Source organism: Spermophilus citellus (genome assembly GCF_964194105.1).
Source record: "Spermophilus citellus genome assembly, chromosome: 1".
Lineage (NCBI taxonomy): Eukaryota > Metazoa > Chordata > Mammalia > Rodentia > Sciuridae > Spermophilus > Spermophilus citellus.
Window position 1 is genome coordinate 78847 of NC_138182.1, and position 20066 is coordinate 98912.

At 44.2% G+C, this 20066-nt stretch overlaps 1 protein-coding gene and 1 pseudogene across 13 annotated transcripts; one reads left to right on the top strand and one right to left on the bottom strand.

Moving 5' to 3' along the window:
- Positions 1-1230: 1230 nt before the first annotated feature.
- CHAMP1 (chromosome alignment maintaining phosphoprotein 1) lies at positions 1231-10254 on the bottom strand. Of its 12 annotated transcripts, none has more exons than XM_081283450.1 (5): positions 7657-10234; positions 7232-7337; positions 6990-7073; positions 4710-4908; positions 1231-4154 (listed from the first exon to the last, which is right to left on the bottom strand). In XM_081283450.1, the coding sequence occupies exons 4-5, from the start codon at positions 4855-4857 to the stop codon at positions 2416-2418; spliced, it is 1887 nt and encodes a 628-aa protein (XP_081139576.1). In that variant the 5' UTR covers positions 4858-4908; positions 6990-7073; positions 7232-7337; positions 7657-10234; the 3' UTR covers positions 1231-2415. The 12 variants fall into 12 exon arrangements, with proteins under 12 accessions (XP_081139576.1, XP_081139581.1, XP_081139580.1 ...); XM_081283455.1 differs by having other exon boundaries at positions 1232-4908; positions 7657-7795; positions 10165-10201; XM_081283454.1 differs by having other exon boundaries at positions 1232-4908; positions 10165-10241.
- Positions 10255-15272: 5018 nt separating this feature from the next.
- Positions 15273-15944, top strand: LOC308644433 (DNA-directed RNA polymerase II subunit RPB4-like; annotated as a pseudogene). The gene has a single exon. The product of its transcript is annotated as a DNA-directed RNA polymerase II subunit RPB4-like (transcript).
- Positions 15945-20066: the final 4122 nt, after the last annotated feature.

The following is a 20066-nucleotide window of genomic DNA, read 5'->3' on the forward strand; positions in this document are numbered from 1 at the left end:
GTGTGGAGGAGGCTAGGCAAGGAGTCAGAATCCCAACTTCAAAACCCAGGTATGGTAGGCAGAACAGCCCCCAAAGATATCCAAGTCCTCATTCCTAAAACCTAGGACCACAGCAGTTGACACCACAAGGAGGGTTAAGGCTGCTCATTCCAATGCAGGAAGGTGCTCCCAAGGCACCTGAGCAGGTCCAAGTGACCACAGTACCCTTCAGAGCAAGGGGAGGCAGCCGCTGGAGAAGGGCTAACAACAGAGCAGACTGCTGGCTTTGCAGAGGTGGGAAGGGAACTGAGCCAAGGAAAGCAGGGGCTCCAGCAGCTGAGGGCACACTCCAGCAGCTGAGGGCACAGGAGTGGGTTCTCCTCAAGCTTCCAGAAGGGGCCATGCCACCACATGGGGACAGTCAGGGAACCACCAGTGTCAGCACCTGTGGGCCTGAGCCACATCCTAGGTACTGTGACAGCAGCAGGCAACTAATGCACCATGTGATCACAATTACACCTCAACAGTCATCGCCAGATTAGGAAGGGTACAATTTGGGGATTTTGTGGTCTGGGGCGGCAATTCAACTAAAAAAGTAACCCTGTCTCGTGATGCTTGCAGATCTATTTGATAAACTCTTCCAGGTCTTCATTCAAAACAAAGTCACGGAATCTACTACATCAATATTAAAAACAAGAGCGGTATCTGCTATAGCCAAGATCAGGTACAGAATTAATAACCAGTCACTGAACACACCATGGACTGAGTTCATTACCAGGATGAGAATGGAATGGCTCAGAGTGGGCCACACTGATGAAGATGCTGCCACACAGGAGGCACACTACCAAGTCCAGTCCCATAAGTTGTTAAGCTCTGAAGAAATGACAGGAGGTGAAGAGCTGGAGCCAAGAACAGCAGCTTCCCCAAACAGGGTTCAGGCTGAGGGCAGTTAGCCAAGTGAGCCCAGGGCCGCATTGCAGGTCGTGCTCCGGAGCCTCCAACACCACATGCTTCACGGGGCTGAACAGGGCAGGGGAGACAGGAAAGCCCAGGATCACACAGCCTGTTATCCGCTCAATGCAGAGAAGAGGCTTCCCCCCATGGAGCTCCCACTGTTCCTAACGTGCTGGCCACAGGACCGACAGAGCACATGGCTTAGAAAGTGCTGCTCACTGCTATGTTGAAAACAAGTGAAGGTGAGGGGAAGGGACCTGGATATCATGAGTTAGAGCAAAGAAAACAGAAGACATTGCTGACTTGAAAGTCTTTTTAATTTGGTTAATACACATTTGACAAAATATCTTAGAATAAAATAATCCTGAACAGGTACTAGGTATTTACAGTAACTAACTGTGAAAATCAAACCGATATATTTCTTTAACATTTACAAAAGCTCTTACTATGAATCTGGAAGACTTTCAACTCCTACCCACTACTCTGGTCTTAAACCCAACAGGGGGAGCGAGGCCCAGCAGTACGAGGTACAGAACACTGACACATTTGGCAGTTAAGGGTCTGCTGTGGGCTGGGGTGTGGCTCAGTGGCAGAAAGAGCACTGGCCTAGCAAGAGGTCCTGGGTTTCATCACCAGCACCCCAGAAGAGAAGAGGGGGAGAAGAGCTCATCTGAGATCATCCATTAATTTGTTAGCGTGGGCTGACAGGAGAGTGAGGGCAGGACAGCAGATGGAAGACTCAGATGTACGTGACTGAGGACGAGAAGAGCCCCCCAGGCCTTCCTCACAGCCCCTGCAGAAGGCTGCAGATTACTTCAAAGACTTCCTTGACTTTCCCTGTCAGCAGAAAATCAGCAACCCTGAGACTCGGCTTTCCATGACATAAAAGTTTATGAGCATCTAAAAACTGTTCAAGATTTATAAAATAATTTTACATGATCAAATAGAAAATGACTCTTAGGATTTTAAAATACATCAGGGAAACAAAATTTTTCTTAAGTTTACTTTTCATGCCTATTCTTGAACATTCCACCTAATAATTTTTTGTGTGATGCTGGGGACTGAACCCAGGGCCTGGCACATGCTAAGCAAGCGCTCTACCACTGAGTTGCTCCCGAGCCCTGTACCTAATAACCTCTATTGTCTGAAACTGGGTTTTACACATACACGCAGACATATTTTAACAGGGGTTCAGGACTTGCTCATTTACTATACAGAATGCCTACTTCTCTGTGTTTCTATTTAAATACATTTAAAAGAAATGAGAAGTTTTAACCATCTGAAATATACAGTAGAAATTTGTTGATTTACAAGACAGCCACATAACAGCAGAAAAAAAGTACTTATCCTTTCAACACTAGTGAGACAATCACACACGGTACACGCTGCACATTACCATCTACTGGCCCAACCAGGCCACGTAACAAGCTGCAGTCTCCACAGACAGCATTGTACAGCAAGTGTTCACACTGTGCTCAAAAATCAAATCTGTGGCTCCTCCAAGGAGGACTCAAGAGCTTCCATCAGCTTTTTATTTGCCTCTTCATTATGCCTGCTTTGACAATGAGTTAGGTGTTTCTTAAAGCCTCTCGGGAAATTGGATTCAAAATTACAACGTGGACATTTAAGTAAACTTTGCCCATGAGCTGCTACATGATTCTTAAGGAGAGATTCCAGAAGAAAGGCCTTTCCACAAATCGTGCACTTGTAAGGACTGTGGACATTGTGCTTATTAACCAAATGATGCAAAACAGCACCTTTCTTCATAGCACGACAGCAACAGATCTTGCAATAATATTTCCCCTTCCCACGCTTCATGTATTTTGCAATCTCCTCTTCTGAGATAAATGCTTCTTTTTCTTCAGTGAACTGTAGCACATTTCTGGATTGCTCTGGACTTGTCATGTCCATTTTGTTCTCTTTGCCAAAATCAATAGATTCCACATCCACCTGCTCTTGATCACTGCTGGACTCCTGGCCCTTCATGTCTATGGCATCCAGGTCTGTTCTGAGGTACTCACTGCTGCTCAGCTCAGCATCTGAGCTCTCCTGGCTATCCTTCTTGAGCTTCTTGGAGGAAGGAAATAGGGCATCTTCCAAGAGTTTCTTGGGAGTGGCCAGAAGCTCTTCCTGAACCAAAAGATCACATTTTTGGTCCTCTGTGGCATCTATCTGTAGCTCATCACCAAGCTCTGCTGCTTTCTGAGCCTCTGAGAACACAGCAGACTTGGGCAGTTCAGGGAACAAGGCATGCTTCCGGGACTCTGGGAAAAGAACACGTTTCCGTGGCTCAGGAGAAGCAGGAGGGGCTGCTCTGGTGGGCTCAGGAAACAGTGCAGACTTTCGAGACTCAGCATCAATAGAAAGGACAGGCTTCCAGATATCCGAAGCCATTCTTGGGGACTCAGATGACCCAGAAGGACCTGGCTTCCGGGTTTCAGGGAAGACAGCAGGTTTCTGAGGTTCCATGACAAAGGAAGACTTCCAGAGATCAGGAGAACCACCACGGGAACTTTTTTGAGACTCAGAAAAATCAAATGAAGCAGGAGAAGTTTTCCGCTGGTCAGAAGAAAGCTTCCAAAGGTCTGGTGACCCTGAGGGTTTCCTGAGCTCTGGAGAGCCTGCTGGGCTACGGATCTCTGGGGAGAGTGGCGGGCCTGGTCTGCGAAGTTCAGGAGACACTGGGGGAACTGCTTTCCAGTGCTCAGGTGACAAGGCAGGGGATGACTTTCGGAGCTCTGGTGGTCCAGACTTCCACGACTCTGGAGATGTAGGGGGAGTTTTCCAGGAGCCAGATGAGACTGAAGACGACTTCCAGGATGCAGGGGACACAGATGGAGCTGGTTTCCAAGGTCTAGGTGATATAGAAGGAATTGGTTTCCAGGGTCCAGGAGACACAGATGGAGCAGGTTTAGTTGGCTTCCAAGGTCCTGAAGATGCTGAAGGACTGGATTTCCAAGGCCTCGGGGATCCAGGTGGCCCTGGCTTCCAGGAACCTGGCGACACAGCTGGGGCTGGTCTCCGGGGCTCTGGGGAGACAGCAGGAAATGGCTTCCAAGGTTCAGGAGACTCTGATGGGGATGGCTTCTTTGGCTCTGGAGAGGCAGTCCGGGTGGGCTTCCGAGATTCTGGAGATGCAGTTGGGGACAGCCCCCAAGACTCAGGGGAAGCAGCCAGAACCGGTGACTCAGGAGATGAGGCTGAAGGTGGTCCCCCTGTGTCTGCAAAGTGAGAGTGCTTCTGAGGCTTAGGGTTAGCAAGAGCAGCCTTTACTGGCTCAGGAGACATAGAGACAGGTTGCTGTGGCTCTGGAGAGGGGACAGGGACAGGCTTCTGCAACTCAGACACAACAGGTGCTGATTTTGGAAGCTCAGAAGAAACAGGAACAGGTTTCGAAGGCTCCGGAGGAGGAGTTGTTGCCTGCTCAGGAGGAACAGCAGGGCCGGGTTTCTGAAGCTCCAGTGGAGCAAGAGGATCAGGTTCAGGGGACTCTGGAGACAGAACTGGACCTAGTTTCTGTGTTTCTATGGAGAGGGAAGTCCCAGGTTTCAGGAGTTCTGCTGAATTAGAGGGTGTTTTCTGGTGTTCGGGAAGAGGGGGCATTCTCAAAGGATCTGTTTCTTTGTTCAACTGACTTTTCAGTTTATCATTCCATTTTTCTGGGGCTGCATGTTTGGATGTGATGTGATAGTACACATTGGAGTACATTTTGCTGGTGAAGAAGCATTTATGGCAGTGAAAGAGCTTTGCGCTTTTCTGGTAAAATATCATCTTACCTAAACCCCCAGCATCCATTTCATCACAGAATTCTGGGTGGATGGTGCCCATGTGGATCTGCACATTTTCATAATCGGTGCCTCTGAAACTGCAGTGGTCACACTCCAAACGTACAGATGGTTTCCGAAGTTCCTGGAAAACTTCCATCTTCTTTCTATCACCAACACATACAACTGTGTTCTTTAAAAACTTTCAACACTGTGCAACAAAGTAAAAATAAATTATTTTTACAGACATTATTTTAAATAAAATGCTGTCCCAGTTCACTCTATAACTGCATGAGTTTAGGTCTAGAATAGCATAGGCTTTATTAGATATATCTCTAAATATTTTGAGAGGCGCATATGGAACTAATTTCTGAGTCCTTGGTACTCTACTGGTTTTCCACACCTTATCAGGACAGGAGACAGACAGGCGCAGGTGGTAGGAACATGATTCTATTGCTGACCCCACATGCTTTCTTTTCCAAGAAGCAATTTTCCTGCAGCACTGACTGGCCTAAGTGGACAGACTGTCACATTCCTCAGCAAACTACCTGTTATCTGAAGAGAAATGAAGGCCTGAAATAATCTGTCTCATAATTTTAGAATAATATTTATTCACCAAAAACACTAGCTTGCATAAAAATTTAAAACTTAAGGCTATTATCCTTGCAAAGCTCAGTTTTAAATTATGCTTTCTCATTTCTTAATTTTTTAACCATTTAATAAACTTTTCCTAATTTTGATATTTTTTTTTTGGAATATTTTGTTTTAGTTGAGATACACTATCTTTATCTTATGTGGTGCTGAGGATCGAACCCAGTGCCCGGCACATGCTAGGTGAGTGCTCTACCACTGAGCCACAATCCCAGCCCCTTGTTCTTTTTTTTTGACCTTAGTATTGGGGTATTTTGCAGTGCTGGGACCTGGGATGGAAACCAGAGCCTTGCGCATGCTAGGCAAGCCCTACCACTAAGTTGAGCTACACCTCCAACCTGAAACATGTCACTTAATTCCATCTGGTTTAAGGAGACAAGAATCTAGCCCCATTTTTTCACCCTGAATCACCTGTCTCAACAACCCTGATCACACAGCTTTTTTTCCATGTGAGGACCATTTAGTATTTACTAACTTCCATGTATAACTCTACTCCATATTCTTCTGCTCTGCACTGTTTCCCTCTCTACTTCCCTTCATTGCTACTTCCGTTCTGGTATGCCAATCTCAGCATAAGAGCATAAGAGATTCTATAATTACTGTATACTGTTGAGTTTATGCCCCAAGTGGGCTGCAAAATCTTTTCTCATTATCAGCCAGGCACAGTGGCAATGTGCCGGCGTCCCAGCTACTCAGGAAACTGAAGCAGGAGGATGCCTGAGCCCAGGAGGTCAAAGTCAGTCAGGGCAATACAGGGGGGCCTGTCTCTAAAAATTTTTTTTAAAAAGTTTTCCTATCAAATGGCACTTGACCTTTTACCAAAACGACAAGCCACTGCAGACAGCATGTGGGATGTTCTGTGCCAAGGATGATGGGGAAGGCATATTCTTTCTATGGGACTGATCCTCAGAGAGCCGAACAGGTCAGACACTTCAGTCACAGCATCAGAACACAAATGAGAAAGATTGGATAACATGCCTGATTCTGATACGTTCTGCTTTTTTTTCCCCCTCTTTGTTTCTGGTGGCACTGGGGATTGAACCCAGGTGTATGATAGGAAAGCACTTTACCAACTGAGCTATACCACCAGCCCATAAATTATGTTTTTAAAGATGTTACTGCTGACTACTGTTTTCAACTACCTCTATCAGTAGTGTCTCATTTGCTTTTTTCAGTCTTTTTTTTTTGATCTAAAGCTAAACAGAAGATAGACATTGCCCAACAATTATGTCTTTTAGAAAATTACTTTTGGCCCAACAAGACTATACCAGTAGAAAAATATAGTTATAAGTTCTGAAGAAAAATCTCTAAAATAATTAACTTATAAACATGATGAATAAACATGCTTCAGATTAAGATAAAATAAAGTTTTGTCTCAATAACCCCATCTGGCAGTGGCGACAGTGAACAGCCAAGAGCTGCTGGTAGCAAAGCAGCATCATAACACACATCTCATGGGCATCAGAGCTCAACTGGTCTCCCTTCCTCTTCCTGTCACCTAAATTCCACCGTTCATGCCTGCTGCCATCAAGTCTCATCACTGTATTCAAATAACCTCTTTCTTCAAAAAGTTCTTCAAAGAATGTGAAATAATTCATTCTTTATACCCCAATTCTACAGAGACATGCATATTCAGCATACCTTCATGCAGTAGTGAGACAGGTGTGGAATTTTTCCTCGATAACTCCAGCACTTTTCAAAAATTTTTAATTATAAAATATTCTCCTAAACATTAAAAAATGATAAGTATTAAAACAAACAAACAAACAAAAAAAAAAAACAGCACATGCAAAGAAATGCTAGAGAAATAGCGCTTTATAAATCCTGAAAATGTTTTTAGGGTGGAGAAGAAACAGTATAACAGACTCTTCCCTGCCACCTACCGGCTATCTCCAGGGACACCTAAGTGGCCTTCAAAGGAGAGGTGGTCTACATGGCTTTCTAACACACAGAAAACAGCCTCAGTGGGGCAAAGATGAGAAGCTGAATCTGGGGGGGAGGGGGGAAAAACAAAACAAAGGAAAGGTAATCAAAATTACAACTCCGTGATCATTTGGACCACTCTTGGTTCTATGTCCCTCTTGCCATGGGGACTCCTTCAACAGTGAGGGATCCCACCCAGTAAGCCTAAGCAAAGCACCAAAGCCTGCAGTAGATACCCACTGTTCTTTTCTTACTGTGCATTACCATCAACTATGTAATTATACCCATATAATTATAATCAGACCCCTCTCAAATTCACTACCTGACTTTAGCTTACACAGTCTTGGGTACAGTACTCTTACTTCTCTGTCAGGCACTCACACACCTGCTGGTGCAGCGCGTAAGGAACTGATGTTCTGCTGATTATCAATGTTGTTGACATGCAGCCGTGGAAGAAACAATACAATCAACAGGACCCACAGGAAAAAAGAAAGAGGACTGGCAGGAGGCATGATGGAGGTGTTCTGCCGGAGAGGAGGAAGGGATGACCTACCCAGTGACTGCTCTGGCCTATTCTCTCCCTGTGTGCATTTCAATGAGAAAGTTTCCTCATCTGCTGAGTTTGCTGACAAGAACAGAATAGAGTACACTGGTCATGAACAGAAAACCACTGCCTATATATCCTGATAAACTCCAGCACTTCCACTTACTCCTTCCTGCCTCCCCTTGGCTCAACACTCTTAATTTTGACACCTGACCATGCTCCCCCATTCATCACTCTGCTTGCTACCATGGACAACTCCAAACCCTACAAGCCTAATGTAACTTGCCTGCTTACAATCCCTATCTGCCAAACACCTGCAGTACAAAATCTCAACACAGCACAGAAAGCTCCCGACCAGACTGCATTTTCAAAAGTACTGACCACATATAACTCCCTGACTTTTCTGAAGCTTCTGGGTCTTTCCACAGACATTTCCTGCCCTTTACATTCTGCCTTGCTACCTACCCATCAGGCAAATCCTTTCATCCTTCAAACTGGTTACCTTTTTAGACAATGGCCAATTTCCCATTCCCCAACCATCCTTACATCCAGCTATATGCATACTTCCATGGTACAAGTCAGCCTGATTCCACACCAGGTCATGGTTTTCAGCACATAGGACTATCCACTTACTTACCTCCGAAACCTTCGTACACCCTTTAAACACTGTGTGCTCAGAAGACATCTGCTCAATCCCAACATTCTCTTAAGAAGGTTGAGGACCCAATATTAGACTCAAGGACTTTAAAACCAGAAGTGACCTGAGCACCATTTCAGGGAGCATCTACTTTAAAATTCCAACTTAGGAGACGAGGAAACTCAAATCTGACATTAAATGGCTTGCCCAAGATTATGACCAGCATCTGACCAAGACAAAACAGACTTCTGTTTTTCCAGACTCTCTTGAGTGCATCATGATCCAATGAACACACTGAAATCCAGTAAGACCTTGAGAAGCCAGTACAATGGACCAAAACTAACAAAATGAACCTTATCATACATTTAGAATTCACACACCAATTGCATAAGTACAGCACTACAGGGAGCCATGTCCCATATTCTGCACTGGGCAGAGCATCCCAGACTCCACAAACAAAGTCTCTAGCTCTGGGCAGGAGAGACAGCACTCCAACAGTCCCTAGCAAACTAGTGAACATGCAAAACAACAATGCAATGGCAGGTGGCACTGGAAAACAAGTCACTTAACTTCACATGCAGAAAAACTATGGATAACACAGAAGCTGTTCTAGAAGCAACAATGGAAGCCAGCAGAACAGATTTTAGCTCCACAGTTTTACAAACTAGTCCACCATGAACTGAAACAAGATGCTTTGTCAGTAGGGCCATAATTAGAAGCTAGGAAGGTACAGGAACAGAGTTTTGAGTCCAATCTCTCTGTTTTACAACTGAGAAAACTGATGCTGAGGGAGAGAAGCAGCTTCTCAAAGATTACAACATTAGGTCAGAAGACCATGGATTCTAGAGTCCAGGTCTCTGTTGTAACACAACGCTCTCTCTTTCCCACTCTGGCTGCACCATCCACAGGGGCATTCCAGAAAAGTCCAGAATCTTAAAGTCCAGCTTTAAGATTCCAGAAAGAAAAAAGATAAGAAAAATTCCCCTAAGTTTCTGAGCTTCTAATACTAACTACAAATTGTCAAGATAAACAGAAATTTCTCTCTGCCTACTTTTCACCATTACGGACTGCATCTTTGATGCTCTGCCCACCCACCAGCATGCAGTGCCACACCACATTCTATAGCATTTATTTCCTTGAGGTCTCACACGACGGACTGTCTTTTAAAATATACTCTGATATGTAGCTTTTCACGTTGAAATCCAATTATGCAGAGCACGTTTAAATCTAATCGGGTTCTCAGTCTACATACACTTTAGCTCTGTTCTTCATCGCTGGCTGGTTCTTTTAATTAACAAAATTATTTTTCGAATAGTTTTATGCTTTGAACAATGTAAACAGGAAACACAAAGGTTTCCCATACACCTCTCCTACGCCCCCCGTTTCTATTACTACAGCTTGCATTAATTAGCGTGGGGCATTTCCAACAAGAGTCGCCTGGAGAGCGACCCAAACACCGGGCTCACGGGCACCCGCCAGCGTCCCTCGGAAATGTCACCGCCCTCGGGTTCCCGCGCCCGCCGCCGGGGGGAACCGTAAGCTCGCCTTGGGACTGCATTTTCCTCCGGGTCCAGCACCCCGCCCCCGCTCGCCCACGCTCCACGCGTCACCGGGCGCAGCCTCGCGCGGCCGCCGCTGACCGCACCACAGCGGGGAGGGCGCGCGGCCCACACAGCGACCCGGCCCGCCAGCTCCTCGGCACCCGCTCTCACCCTCGGCGCGGTGGCGCGGAGAGGCCTGCTGCGCGGGATCCCTAATGGCGGCTGGACGCGGGGACCGGAAGTGCCGCGTGCCCGCCCCGGAAGTGCAGTGCGCCTCCCGCCTCCGTCCTCCGAGTGCCGCGGCGAGCGTCAGAAGGTTCCGCTGCGCAGGCGAGTTCCGGCGTCCCTCGATTTCTCCCGGTGTCTCCTGGCTTCCGGCGTCCGCGGGTCTCTGTGGTTATTGCCGTTTGAGCGGGTTTATTTTATTTTATTTTTTTTCTTTCTCAGTTTTTTTATTAGTTCTAATCAGTTTTACATGACAGTCGAAAGCTCTTTGGTTCATTGTACACAAGTGGAGCAGAATTTTTCACTTCTCTGGTTGTACATGAAGTGGAGTCACTCCATCGGTGTGGTCACACCTGTATGTCTCATTCCACCGTCTCTCCTACCTACCCCCATGCCCCTTCCCCACCTGGCCTCATCCAAAGTTCCTCCCTTCATCCTGTGTCCGTTATATTTCTTATTATAAAAGAGCGGGTTTACTTTTAAAGGAGCAGGGCTGGGCCGTGCAACAGCGGGGCGCCTGGTGGCTCGAGGCCAGGCCCCGTGGTGTCACCGCCACCGTCCAGGCGCGCGTGCTGCGCCGCGGTCGCCTGGAGGGCCGGCGTGTGCGCCTGCGCGGTCGCGAAGCGTCGCGCTCCCGGGTGGTGCGGCGCTACCTGGCCGGTGGTCAGCCAGACTCTCCGGGACTGCGCCCACGCGGATAGCGCGTGTGTGCCTCGTGGCCTGCTCTGCGGTCCACAGAGCACCCCCGGGGTCGTCCGCGCTGCCGCCAGTTGCCCCCGGCTCAGCGCCGGCGTCGCCCGTTTTCCTTTTCCTAATCCAGTTGTCGAGGTTTGGTGGTGGTTATAAGCATTCTGGGTATCAACCCCTTAGAGATTCAAATCCGCAGGTATTCCCCACCCCCATTCCGTGAGTTGCCCCGATAACAATGACTTTTGAAGCGTATTTTTTTTTTTTTAATTTACTGCATTAAATTTTTTTTTAGTTGTCAATGGACCTTTATTTTATTTATTGATACTTGGTGCTGAGAATCAAATCCAGTTCCTCAATCATGCTAGGCAAGCGGTCTGCCACTGAGCCACAATCCCCAGCCTGTATTTTTACTTTAAATGCTTACAAAAAGTTTTAAATGTCACAGTTTAATATACTGTGAATTCATAAAACAATGTAAACACAAAAATTCACTGTATAAAAGTAAAATAAACACTGTTTTAGGATACAAATTTACAATAAAACCTAGGAAATAACATCCTCTAAACAAGTTAATTTTTATGAAGTTCTGTTGCTTTGCTTTTCCTTTACTTGCCTGTGCCTTTGGTATCATATCCAAAAACTCATTGTCAAATCCAGTGTCCTAAACATTTATGCTGTTTTCTTCCAATACTTTCAGGTATTACATTCAGGTCTTGATATGCTTTGAATCAGCTTTTGTATGTGACATTAGATAAGGGTCCAACTTCAGTCTATTTTGGACATCCAGTTTTCTCAGCACCATTTATTGAAAGGACTATCCTTTCTCCTCTTAAGTGGACTTGGCACCCTTGTGAAAAATTATTTGATCATATATGCAAGGGTTTTCTGAGAGTGGGGAGCTATGTGTTCCATTGGTATGTCTGTCTATATGCCAATACTGTACGGTTTATTACCTTTTTTTTTTTTTGATAATACCTTTTGAAATCAGAATGAGTGTGTCCTCAAGCTCTGATCTTTTTTAAGATTGTTTGACTATTTGAGTTCCCTTGAGATGTCTTGGTTTTTAGGACAAATTTTCTTTTTAGGAAAATGTATTGACTTTCTTGGTTCCTTTATATATGATTGACAGCTTAACAGTATCGTTTTCCAGCCCAATGGGTAGTGCACACCTGTAATCCCAACTACATGGAGGCTGAGGCAGGAGGATTGCAAGTTTGAAATCAGTCTTGGCAATTTAGTGAGATCCTGTCTCAAAATAAGAAGGGCTAGAGGGCTGGGGTTGTGGCTCAGTGGTAGAGCACTCACCTAGCACGTGCAAGGCCCTAGGTTGGATCCTAAGCACCACATAAAAATAAGTAAATAAGGGCTGGGGGTGTGGCTCAGAGGTGGAGCGCTTGCCTAGCATGTGTGAGGTACTGGGTTCAAGCCTCAGCACCACGTAAGAGTAAAGAAAAGATATTGTGTTCACTTTTAGCTAAAAAAAAATATTAAAAAAATAAATAAAACAAAAGTATTGTGTCCAACTACAACTAAAAAGTAAATATTAAAAAAGAAGAAGGACTGGAGGTGTAGTTCAGTGGTAAAGTACTCCTTGGATCAGTCCTGGATAGTGAAAAAAGAAAAATTGTCTTCAAATTCATGTACATGAGATGTGTTTTTCTTTATTTATGTCATCTTTAATTTCTCTCAGTGATGTTTTCAATTGCTATGTAGTTTTCAATGTTTAAGTCCTTCACATCTTTGGTTAACTTACTTTCTACATACTTTTATGTTGTAGTTATGGAATTAAAGTGTTGTAATTTGCTTTTCAGATTTCTCATTAAGAAATGCAACCAGTTTTTATGTAACTTTGTCTCCCTATACTTTGTTAAATGAATTTGTTGGTTCTAACAGGGTTTTATGATAATTTGGGGGTTATCTATATATAAAATCAGATAGCCTGGACTTGGGCATCCCTGTAACCCCAGCTACTTGGGCTGTTGAAGCAGAAGGATCATGGGTTTGAGACTAGCCTAGGCAACATAGCAAGCCCTTGTTCTGAAAAAAAAAATCATATAAAATCTATATAAGCAAAGATAATTTTACTTCTTTTTATTTTTCTTGCCTAATTGCTCAGGCTAGAGTTTTCACTACTACTTTAATAGAATTTTGAAGGTGGGAATGCTTGCATGGTTTCTTAGAGGAAAGTTTTCAGTCTTTCACCATGAGTATGATACTCACTGTGGCTTTTCATACCTGTTTTTTTATTGTGTTGAGGTAGTTTCCTTCTATTGATTGTTGAATGTGTTCATCATAAAAGCGTGTTTTATTATGTGATTTTCTGCATTGATTGAGATGATCAACTGTTTTATTTCCTTTGGTCTGCTAATGTCATGTATTACATTGATCAGTTTTTGTATAAACCATCCTTGCATTCCAGGAGTAAATACTGCTTTGTCATGGTGCATAATTCTTTTAATGTGTTGCTGAATTGGATTTGCTAGTATTTTGTTGAGAATTTCTGCATCAGTATTCATTCCTGATGATGTTGGATATTGGTCTATAATTTTCTTGTGTTGTGATTTCTGGCTTTGGTATCAGAATAAGGCTGGCCTCATAAAATGAGTTAGGATGTATTTCTCATCTTCAGTTTGTTTTGAAATTGAGAACAACATGATCTTCCTTTTCAGCTTTTCTTTAATGTTTCGTAGAATCACCAGTGAAGATGTAAAGGTCCAGGACTTTTCTTTGTTTAGAGAATTTGATTCAATCTGCTTACTGATTATAGATTTATTCAGATTTTCTATATCTTTGTGACTTGGTGTTGCTAAGTTTTGTGTTTCTAGGAATTTGTCCATTTCAAATATGTTGTCCAATTTGGTGGTATACAATTGTTCATAGTACTCTCTTAAAATTCTTTTTATTTTGTAAGAAATGAGTGAAATATTCCCACTTTGATTTGAGATTTAGGAATTTTAATCTACTCTATTTTTTTCTTTTAGTCCTCCTAAATAAAGATTTTTCAATTTTACTGATATTTTCAAAGAATCATTTTTGTTTCATTGATTTTTTTCCTGTTGCTTTTCTATTTCATTTTTCTCAGCTTAAATCTATTATTTCTTACTTTCTGTTAGCTTTTAGTTTATTTTGTCCTTTTTCAAGTTCCTTAAGTTGTAAAGTTAGATTGTAGATTGAGATTTTCTTGCTTTTTAATATTTATAGTTATAAATTTCCCCTTTATCGCTTCTTTTACAGCATTGCATAAATTTTGCTTGTTGTGTTTTAATTTTCATTCATCTGTAAGTACTTTCTAATTTGTCTTGTGACTTGTCTTTGATCCATTGTTATTTTCAGAGTGTGTTAATTCCCACAAATTTATAAATTTTCTAGTTTTACTTCATGGTGTTTTTTTTTTTGTTTGTTTGTTTTGTTTTGTTTTTACTTTTAGAGTTTTCTAACTCCGTCCTACCTGATCTGAGATAAAATATTGCATGATATTTGTTTTTTATGTTTACTGACACTTTAATTCTGGCCTGACACATAATCCATCCTGGAGAAAGTCCCACATGCACTTGGGAAAAACATACGCATTGTTGCTGTTGTGATCTGAGATGCTCAGGGACTACCATGGGCAGAGAGGGCAGATGCACCTCTGGGCCTTGGTTCATGGCCTGACAGCTATTCAATGTCCCACTGTAGCTCACTTTGTCAGATGCTAGATGCGTGTCATCTCTCCACCCTCAAGGAGCACCAGGCTCATCATCGGAGCCAGGGTGTTTTGTTAACTTGACGTCACCACAGGGCAAGAGTACTTGGCTAAAGTGCCTGCACAGGCCAGAGCACACCAGCAGTGTTCCTAATCCTAGCAACTCTACAAGCCCATAAACCCAGCTCCTTTTTTTTGCTCCTTCCAGATAGCATGACACTCTTCTCAGAGCTGCCTCTCCCTTCCCAAGCAGAGATACAGAACTTAGTTCCTGGTGTCCCCAACAGACGTTCACTGAGCTCAGTTCATCTGCTGTGTTGTTTGTGTGCTGCCATTTCCTCACTTCTGTCTGCTTTATCTACACATTATAGGGGGGTTGACCTTCTTTCTGTCATCTTTTCTTCATGTGTGTTGATGGTCTGTCATTAGGTGTGATTTGCACACTTATCCTTAGGTCTGTGCTTGTCATATAGCCTTAGTGTATTGACACTTACTATATAAAGTCCTTCTTGGTCTCCTGTAACCTTTTTGATTTAAAGTCTGTTTTATCTGATATTAGTATAGCTACCCTGCTCATCTGTGTTTCCTATTTGAGTGGACTATCTTTTTTCATTGATTTCAGTCTATTTGTGTCTTTGGATTGAAAGTGAATCTCTTGGTGGCAGTAAGCGGTGCGGCAATGGCGGCCGGCGGCAGTGATCCGTGGGCTGGTGATGTGGAAGAGGACGCCTCACAGCTTATCTTTCCCAAAGCTTGCTGCTCCAGAAAAAGCTACATAAGTTTGAGTTGGCTTGTTTGGCCAACCTTTGCCCAGAGACTGCTGAGGAGTCCAAGGCTCTGATTCCAAGCCTGGAGGGGCGATTTGAAGATGAGGAACTGCAGCAGATTCTTGATGATATCCAGACAAAGCGCAGTTTCCAGTATTAATCTCCAAACTTCACTCAGCTTCTTGGGGGACTCATGTCCCCAGCACACCACCACCCTCTCAGGGGCTGGGGCTGGGCCTACCTTGCAGAAGCTATTGCAAAAGACATTTGGAATTCTTGAAGAAGACAGTCCATCTTGGTGTGGGTTTAGGTTGCTGTTTCCAATGTGACTGTTAGACCATAATGACCATATAATTTTAGAGCAGCCTTGCAGTGACTGCCTAAACATCCTGCTGGGAAGGGTGAGGTGGGGTATTATATAAGCCATGCTGTTGACTATCTCATACTGTGGATTTTGGACCCCACATTTATTTTTTATTCATAACATTTCATATTTTAATTTCAAAGTGTTTGTAGTTTTTGACTAAAGTAGAACATAGAAAACTTTTATAGGGAAAGAATAGTCTTACCTAGGTACAAAAGAAAGAATTAAGCCAGAAAAAAAAAAAAAAAGAAAGTGAATCTCTTCTGGACAGCATATAATTGGATCTTTTTAAAAATCCAGCCTGCTGATTTCTGTATTTTCATTATAAAATATGACGCTGAGGATAGAACCCAGTGCCTCATACAGGTGACCAAGCATTCTACCACTGAGCCCCACCCCCAGCTCTGTATTTTCATTAGAATGCTTATTCACCTTACATGTAATCACCAACATGGAGGGACTCCTGTCAGTTTGCTTTTTGATTTCTATAAAGTTTTCTTGTCCCTCATTTCCTTCAGCACTATCTTTGATGTTTAGTTGATTTTTTATAATGAAACATTTAAATTTCTTTCTTGTGTCCTTTTGTGTATATTCTGTAGCCCTTTTCTTTGTGGTTGCCATGGGAATTGCATTGAACACCCTAGAGCTGGAACACTCGAACTTGGATTTGAACCAGCCTTCCATCCTTCCTTTCAGCCACTGTGTGGGGAAGTTACCTGTTTATACATTATGTGCCCCAAAGCATACGCTAACCGTTCTGTGAAATGCACAAGCCTCACAAAACTATTGCTACAATAGTGCCAACTTCTGTAATTACCTATGTGTTTGCCTGTACTGAGACCTTAATTCTTGGCTTTGAGCAACTGTCTTGTGTCATGGACACTGCAGGGAATCATTAAGCACCAGCTGAATACACAGACCAGCATGTAACTTCTGGAATTTACAGCTTTCTCAGAGATGAAACCCAGCATCTCCTCATGGAGAGAGAGGCACACAGTGGTGTTTTTGTTTTTTTCATTTTTTCTTTTTAGGTACTGGGGATTGAACTCAGGGGAGCTTTACCACATAGCTACATCCTCAATCCTTTTCCTTATTATTTTGAGACAAGGTCTTGATAAATTTCTGAGGCTGGCCTTGAACTTGTGAACCTCTTGCCTCAGTTGTTGGGATGACAAGTGTGTACCCCTACACCCAGCCACATTCCTAGTTCTGAACCTTGGCTGGAGCATTTTTAAAACTGATTCCTAGCTCCACACAGCCACGCCAGTGAAATCTCTGGGGGCCAGGCACAATCCTGCATAGTTTGTAGATGCCCTCAAGTGCTCCTGCAGATAGCCACAGTTCAGAACCACGGTAGAACCATAGCCAGAGGGAAAATATTTGGCCTTCTCCTTGCTGTGACCAGAGGTGTCATCTGGAGTAGAACAAGCCTCAGTCTACTCTCTTGTTAGGCATTTTTAAGGACCTGCTGTGGTAGAAAAAGCTTCAGGCTCTGGGATACAAAGTGGATAATGCAGCCTCTCTAGTGAGCTCAAGGGCTATGGGGAGTGACAGCAGGGCCACCAGCAGTGCCAGGGGCCTACATCAGGCCTGCAAAGGCCTCAGTATGGAATTGTTTCCCAGGGAGGTGGTGTATCCCGTGGAAGGATTGAAATATATTTTAGGGGCCTTTTACAGACCAAAATATACTGTTTTCATTGTGCTAAAGAGGCTTATTCCCTTCCTAGGGTGTCCTCAAGGTGGTAAAGAAGAGTACAGTTTGGTCCTTGGCCAGAATCAGGAGGGAAGAAAGCCGCGCATTGTTTCCCCCACCATCCCCAGAAGTCTTGAGGTCTGGTGGGGACTTTTGGCACCTGCATGTCACTCACAAGGGCCACCACTGACATCAGGCTGCTTTAAGAAGGTTAAGAAGGAACAAGAACCCCTTGGGTGTTAAACACCACACTGACCATATTCTGTGCCAAACTACTGATCCTAAGGATTTTTCTTTCTTCTTTGTACTCCTCCCCTTGAAATGCATATGTGCCCTCAGTTTTGCTGACATGAATTAGTGAAGTGCCAGGGTCCTTGGTGTGGAAGTCGACTGCTCCCAGCACCAGCTCTCCTATGGCTCCATTTTCTGGCAAGACCCGTCTCTGCTTAGCCTGACCTGGGTAGGTACAAAGCACAGAAGAGTGGCCAGGGCAGAGCCTTTGTTGCAGGCCAGGAAGGGCCAGTGGGACTGGTGTACTGCCCCCGTTGGACTGTCCCACACACCTCCACCCCAGTCAGGCCCTGCTCCTTCTGAACTGTTGGTCAACCTTCACATAGAGGTGCTGTGGCTATTTCTGGCCTATGAGGCATATTGAGTTATTTCAGTGCCTGCCTGGCAAGTCCCAAGTTCCATTTAGAGATTTGTTTGCATTTTTACCCTTTATGTTCAGCATTGTGAGGAATTTGTTATTTCCCTACAGTCCTGAATTCCCTGGCCTTTCACACTGTTTGTGGCCCTGGTGACATCCTCCCATTTGACCCTGAGGGATGTTTGCCTCAAGAGGCCACAGGCTGTTTTCCCGCTGTTTCCCTGCTGTGGGTGGGAGCTGCCAGTCTCACTCCTGGCTATAAACAGGCTCTGACTAAAACTTTGATATCCAGCTGGGTCAGCAGCTATGCCAGAGGGGCTGTTCCTGCTCTTGGAAAGTCACTGGAGCAACATTCATTCACACAGGGATGGTCTACACATTCACTATCCCACCCTATTCCCCCGCTTCCCACAGACTCCCAGGGCCTAGGAGTCAATAACAGGTGTGTGGCTATGCCCAAATGGACTCACATCCAACAGCCCCAGGCTTTTTAGTGAAAAACAAAAATTTATTGACTTTTTGACAAATACAAACTTTCAAAATAAGGAAATGGATTTAATCAAAATATTCAGGGAACTGAAACCCATTTTTCTTTGTATTTATGCAAATACAATATCATACATAGATGGGATATAATTTCTTATTTTTCTTAGTGTACATGTTGCAGAATAATATTAGTTGTGTAATCACATATATACATACAGTGATAATGTCTTGTTTCATTCTACTGTCTTTTCTATCTCCATTTTAAATGCAGTATTTTATTATATAAAATTCTCTGTAGAAAAAGCACCCTAAATTTAGGACTTTAAATCCATACCAACAAAAAATTTCATTTAATAAATTGTTCAAAGCACACTGCTAAACATATATGACATTTAAAAATCTCACTGAAAGGGAGAAGCACTGTAGAAAGTGGTTTCAGAGAAGTACATCACACAGAATGAAAGTGCCTCAGACTCAAGCCAGTCTCTATCCCCAGTAATATGTTGTCTTGGCAACTCCTTTCAAGCCACGCAGCCTTGGAAAACATGGGCCATTTTCATCCAGGCAGTAACCAAATTGCCCAAGGGACTGTGGTTAGAGCTAAGAAATCATACAGCCCGAAGGTCCCCGAGGGAGAGAGGAGCGTGGAGGCTTCACAAGGGCTATGGTGGGCTGAGCCCAGAGGACAGGGAAAGCCAGGAAGGCAGAACCCAACAGGCTAATAGGCTTGTGGATGTGAAAACCCAAAGTGGGTGGTAGTGTTGTCATTATTATTATTTTGGAACTAGAGATGTCTAAGCTACATGCCCAGCCCCACTCCACCCCCCCCCTTTTTTTTTAATGTTTTGAGGCAGGATCTTGCTAAGTTGCTTAGGGCTGCACTAAATTGCTGAGGCTGGCCTTGAACTTGCAACCCTCCTGCCTCAGCCTCCCCAGTTGCTGGTTACAGGTGTGGCCACTGTGCCCGCCAAAGAGCTTCTGAATTCACGGAGGCAATACCAATGTCCTCCCATCTCATTCAAGTTTTTCTGCTTTCCAATCTGACCAAATTACTACTAGGAAAGATAAATGATGAACATTTTATTCCATTTCCAGGAAGACTGCTCCCCCCTTCCCCCTCCCCCTCCATGGCTGCTGAAGAAACCAGATCCACTTCTCTTCTCAGGTCAGGTTCCAGGGATGACTTCCTCCCTGTGGTGCCCATTCCAGCGTGTCTGCACAGGGGTCTGCAGGCTCACTCGGCCTCCTCCCTCTTCTCGGAACCAGCCCTTGGTTCTTTTTGCTGTTGCTCCCACCATAGCCTGAGTCCTCTGTACCCCTTCCTGCTTGAGGGCAAGCTCTTGGCAGGTACAGCTGCCATCCCACCTGTGATTGGCTGAAGTGCCAATCACTCTTCCAAGGGCAGCAACCCAGGAGGGCGATGCCCCTCTGCTTCTGTTAGCAGAGCAGCAGCCTGGGAAAGCCGAATGTAGCCTCTCATGTTCAGCAGCATGAGCCCAAGATGTTTTTCAAAA

What these genes read in the sequence shown, in the direction of transcription:
- CHAMP1 (XM_081283458.1), bottom strand. Translation starts at nt 4,857, where the DNA reads ATGGAAGTTTTCCAGGAACTTCGGAAACCATCTGTACGTTTGGAGTGT.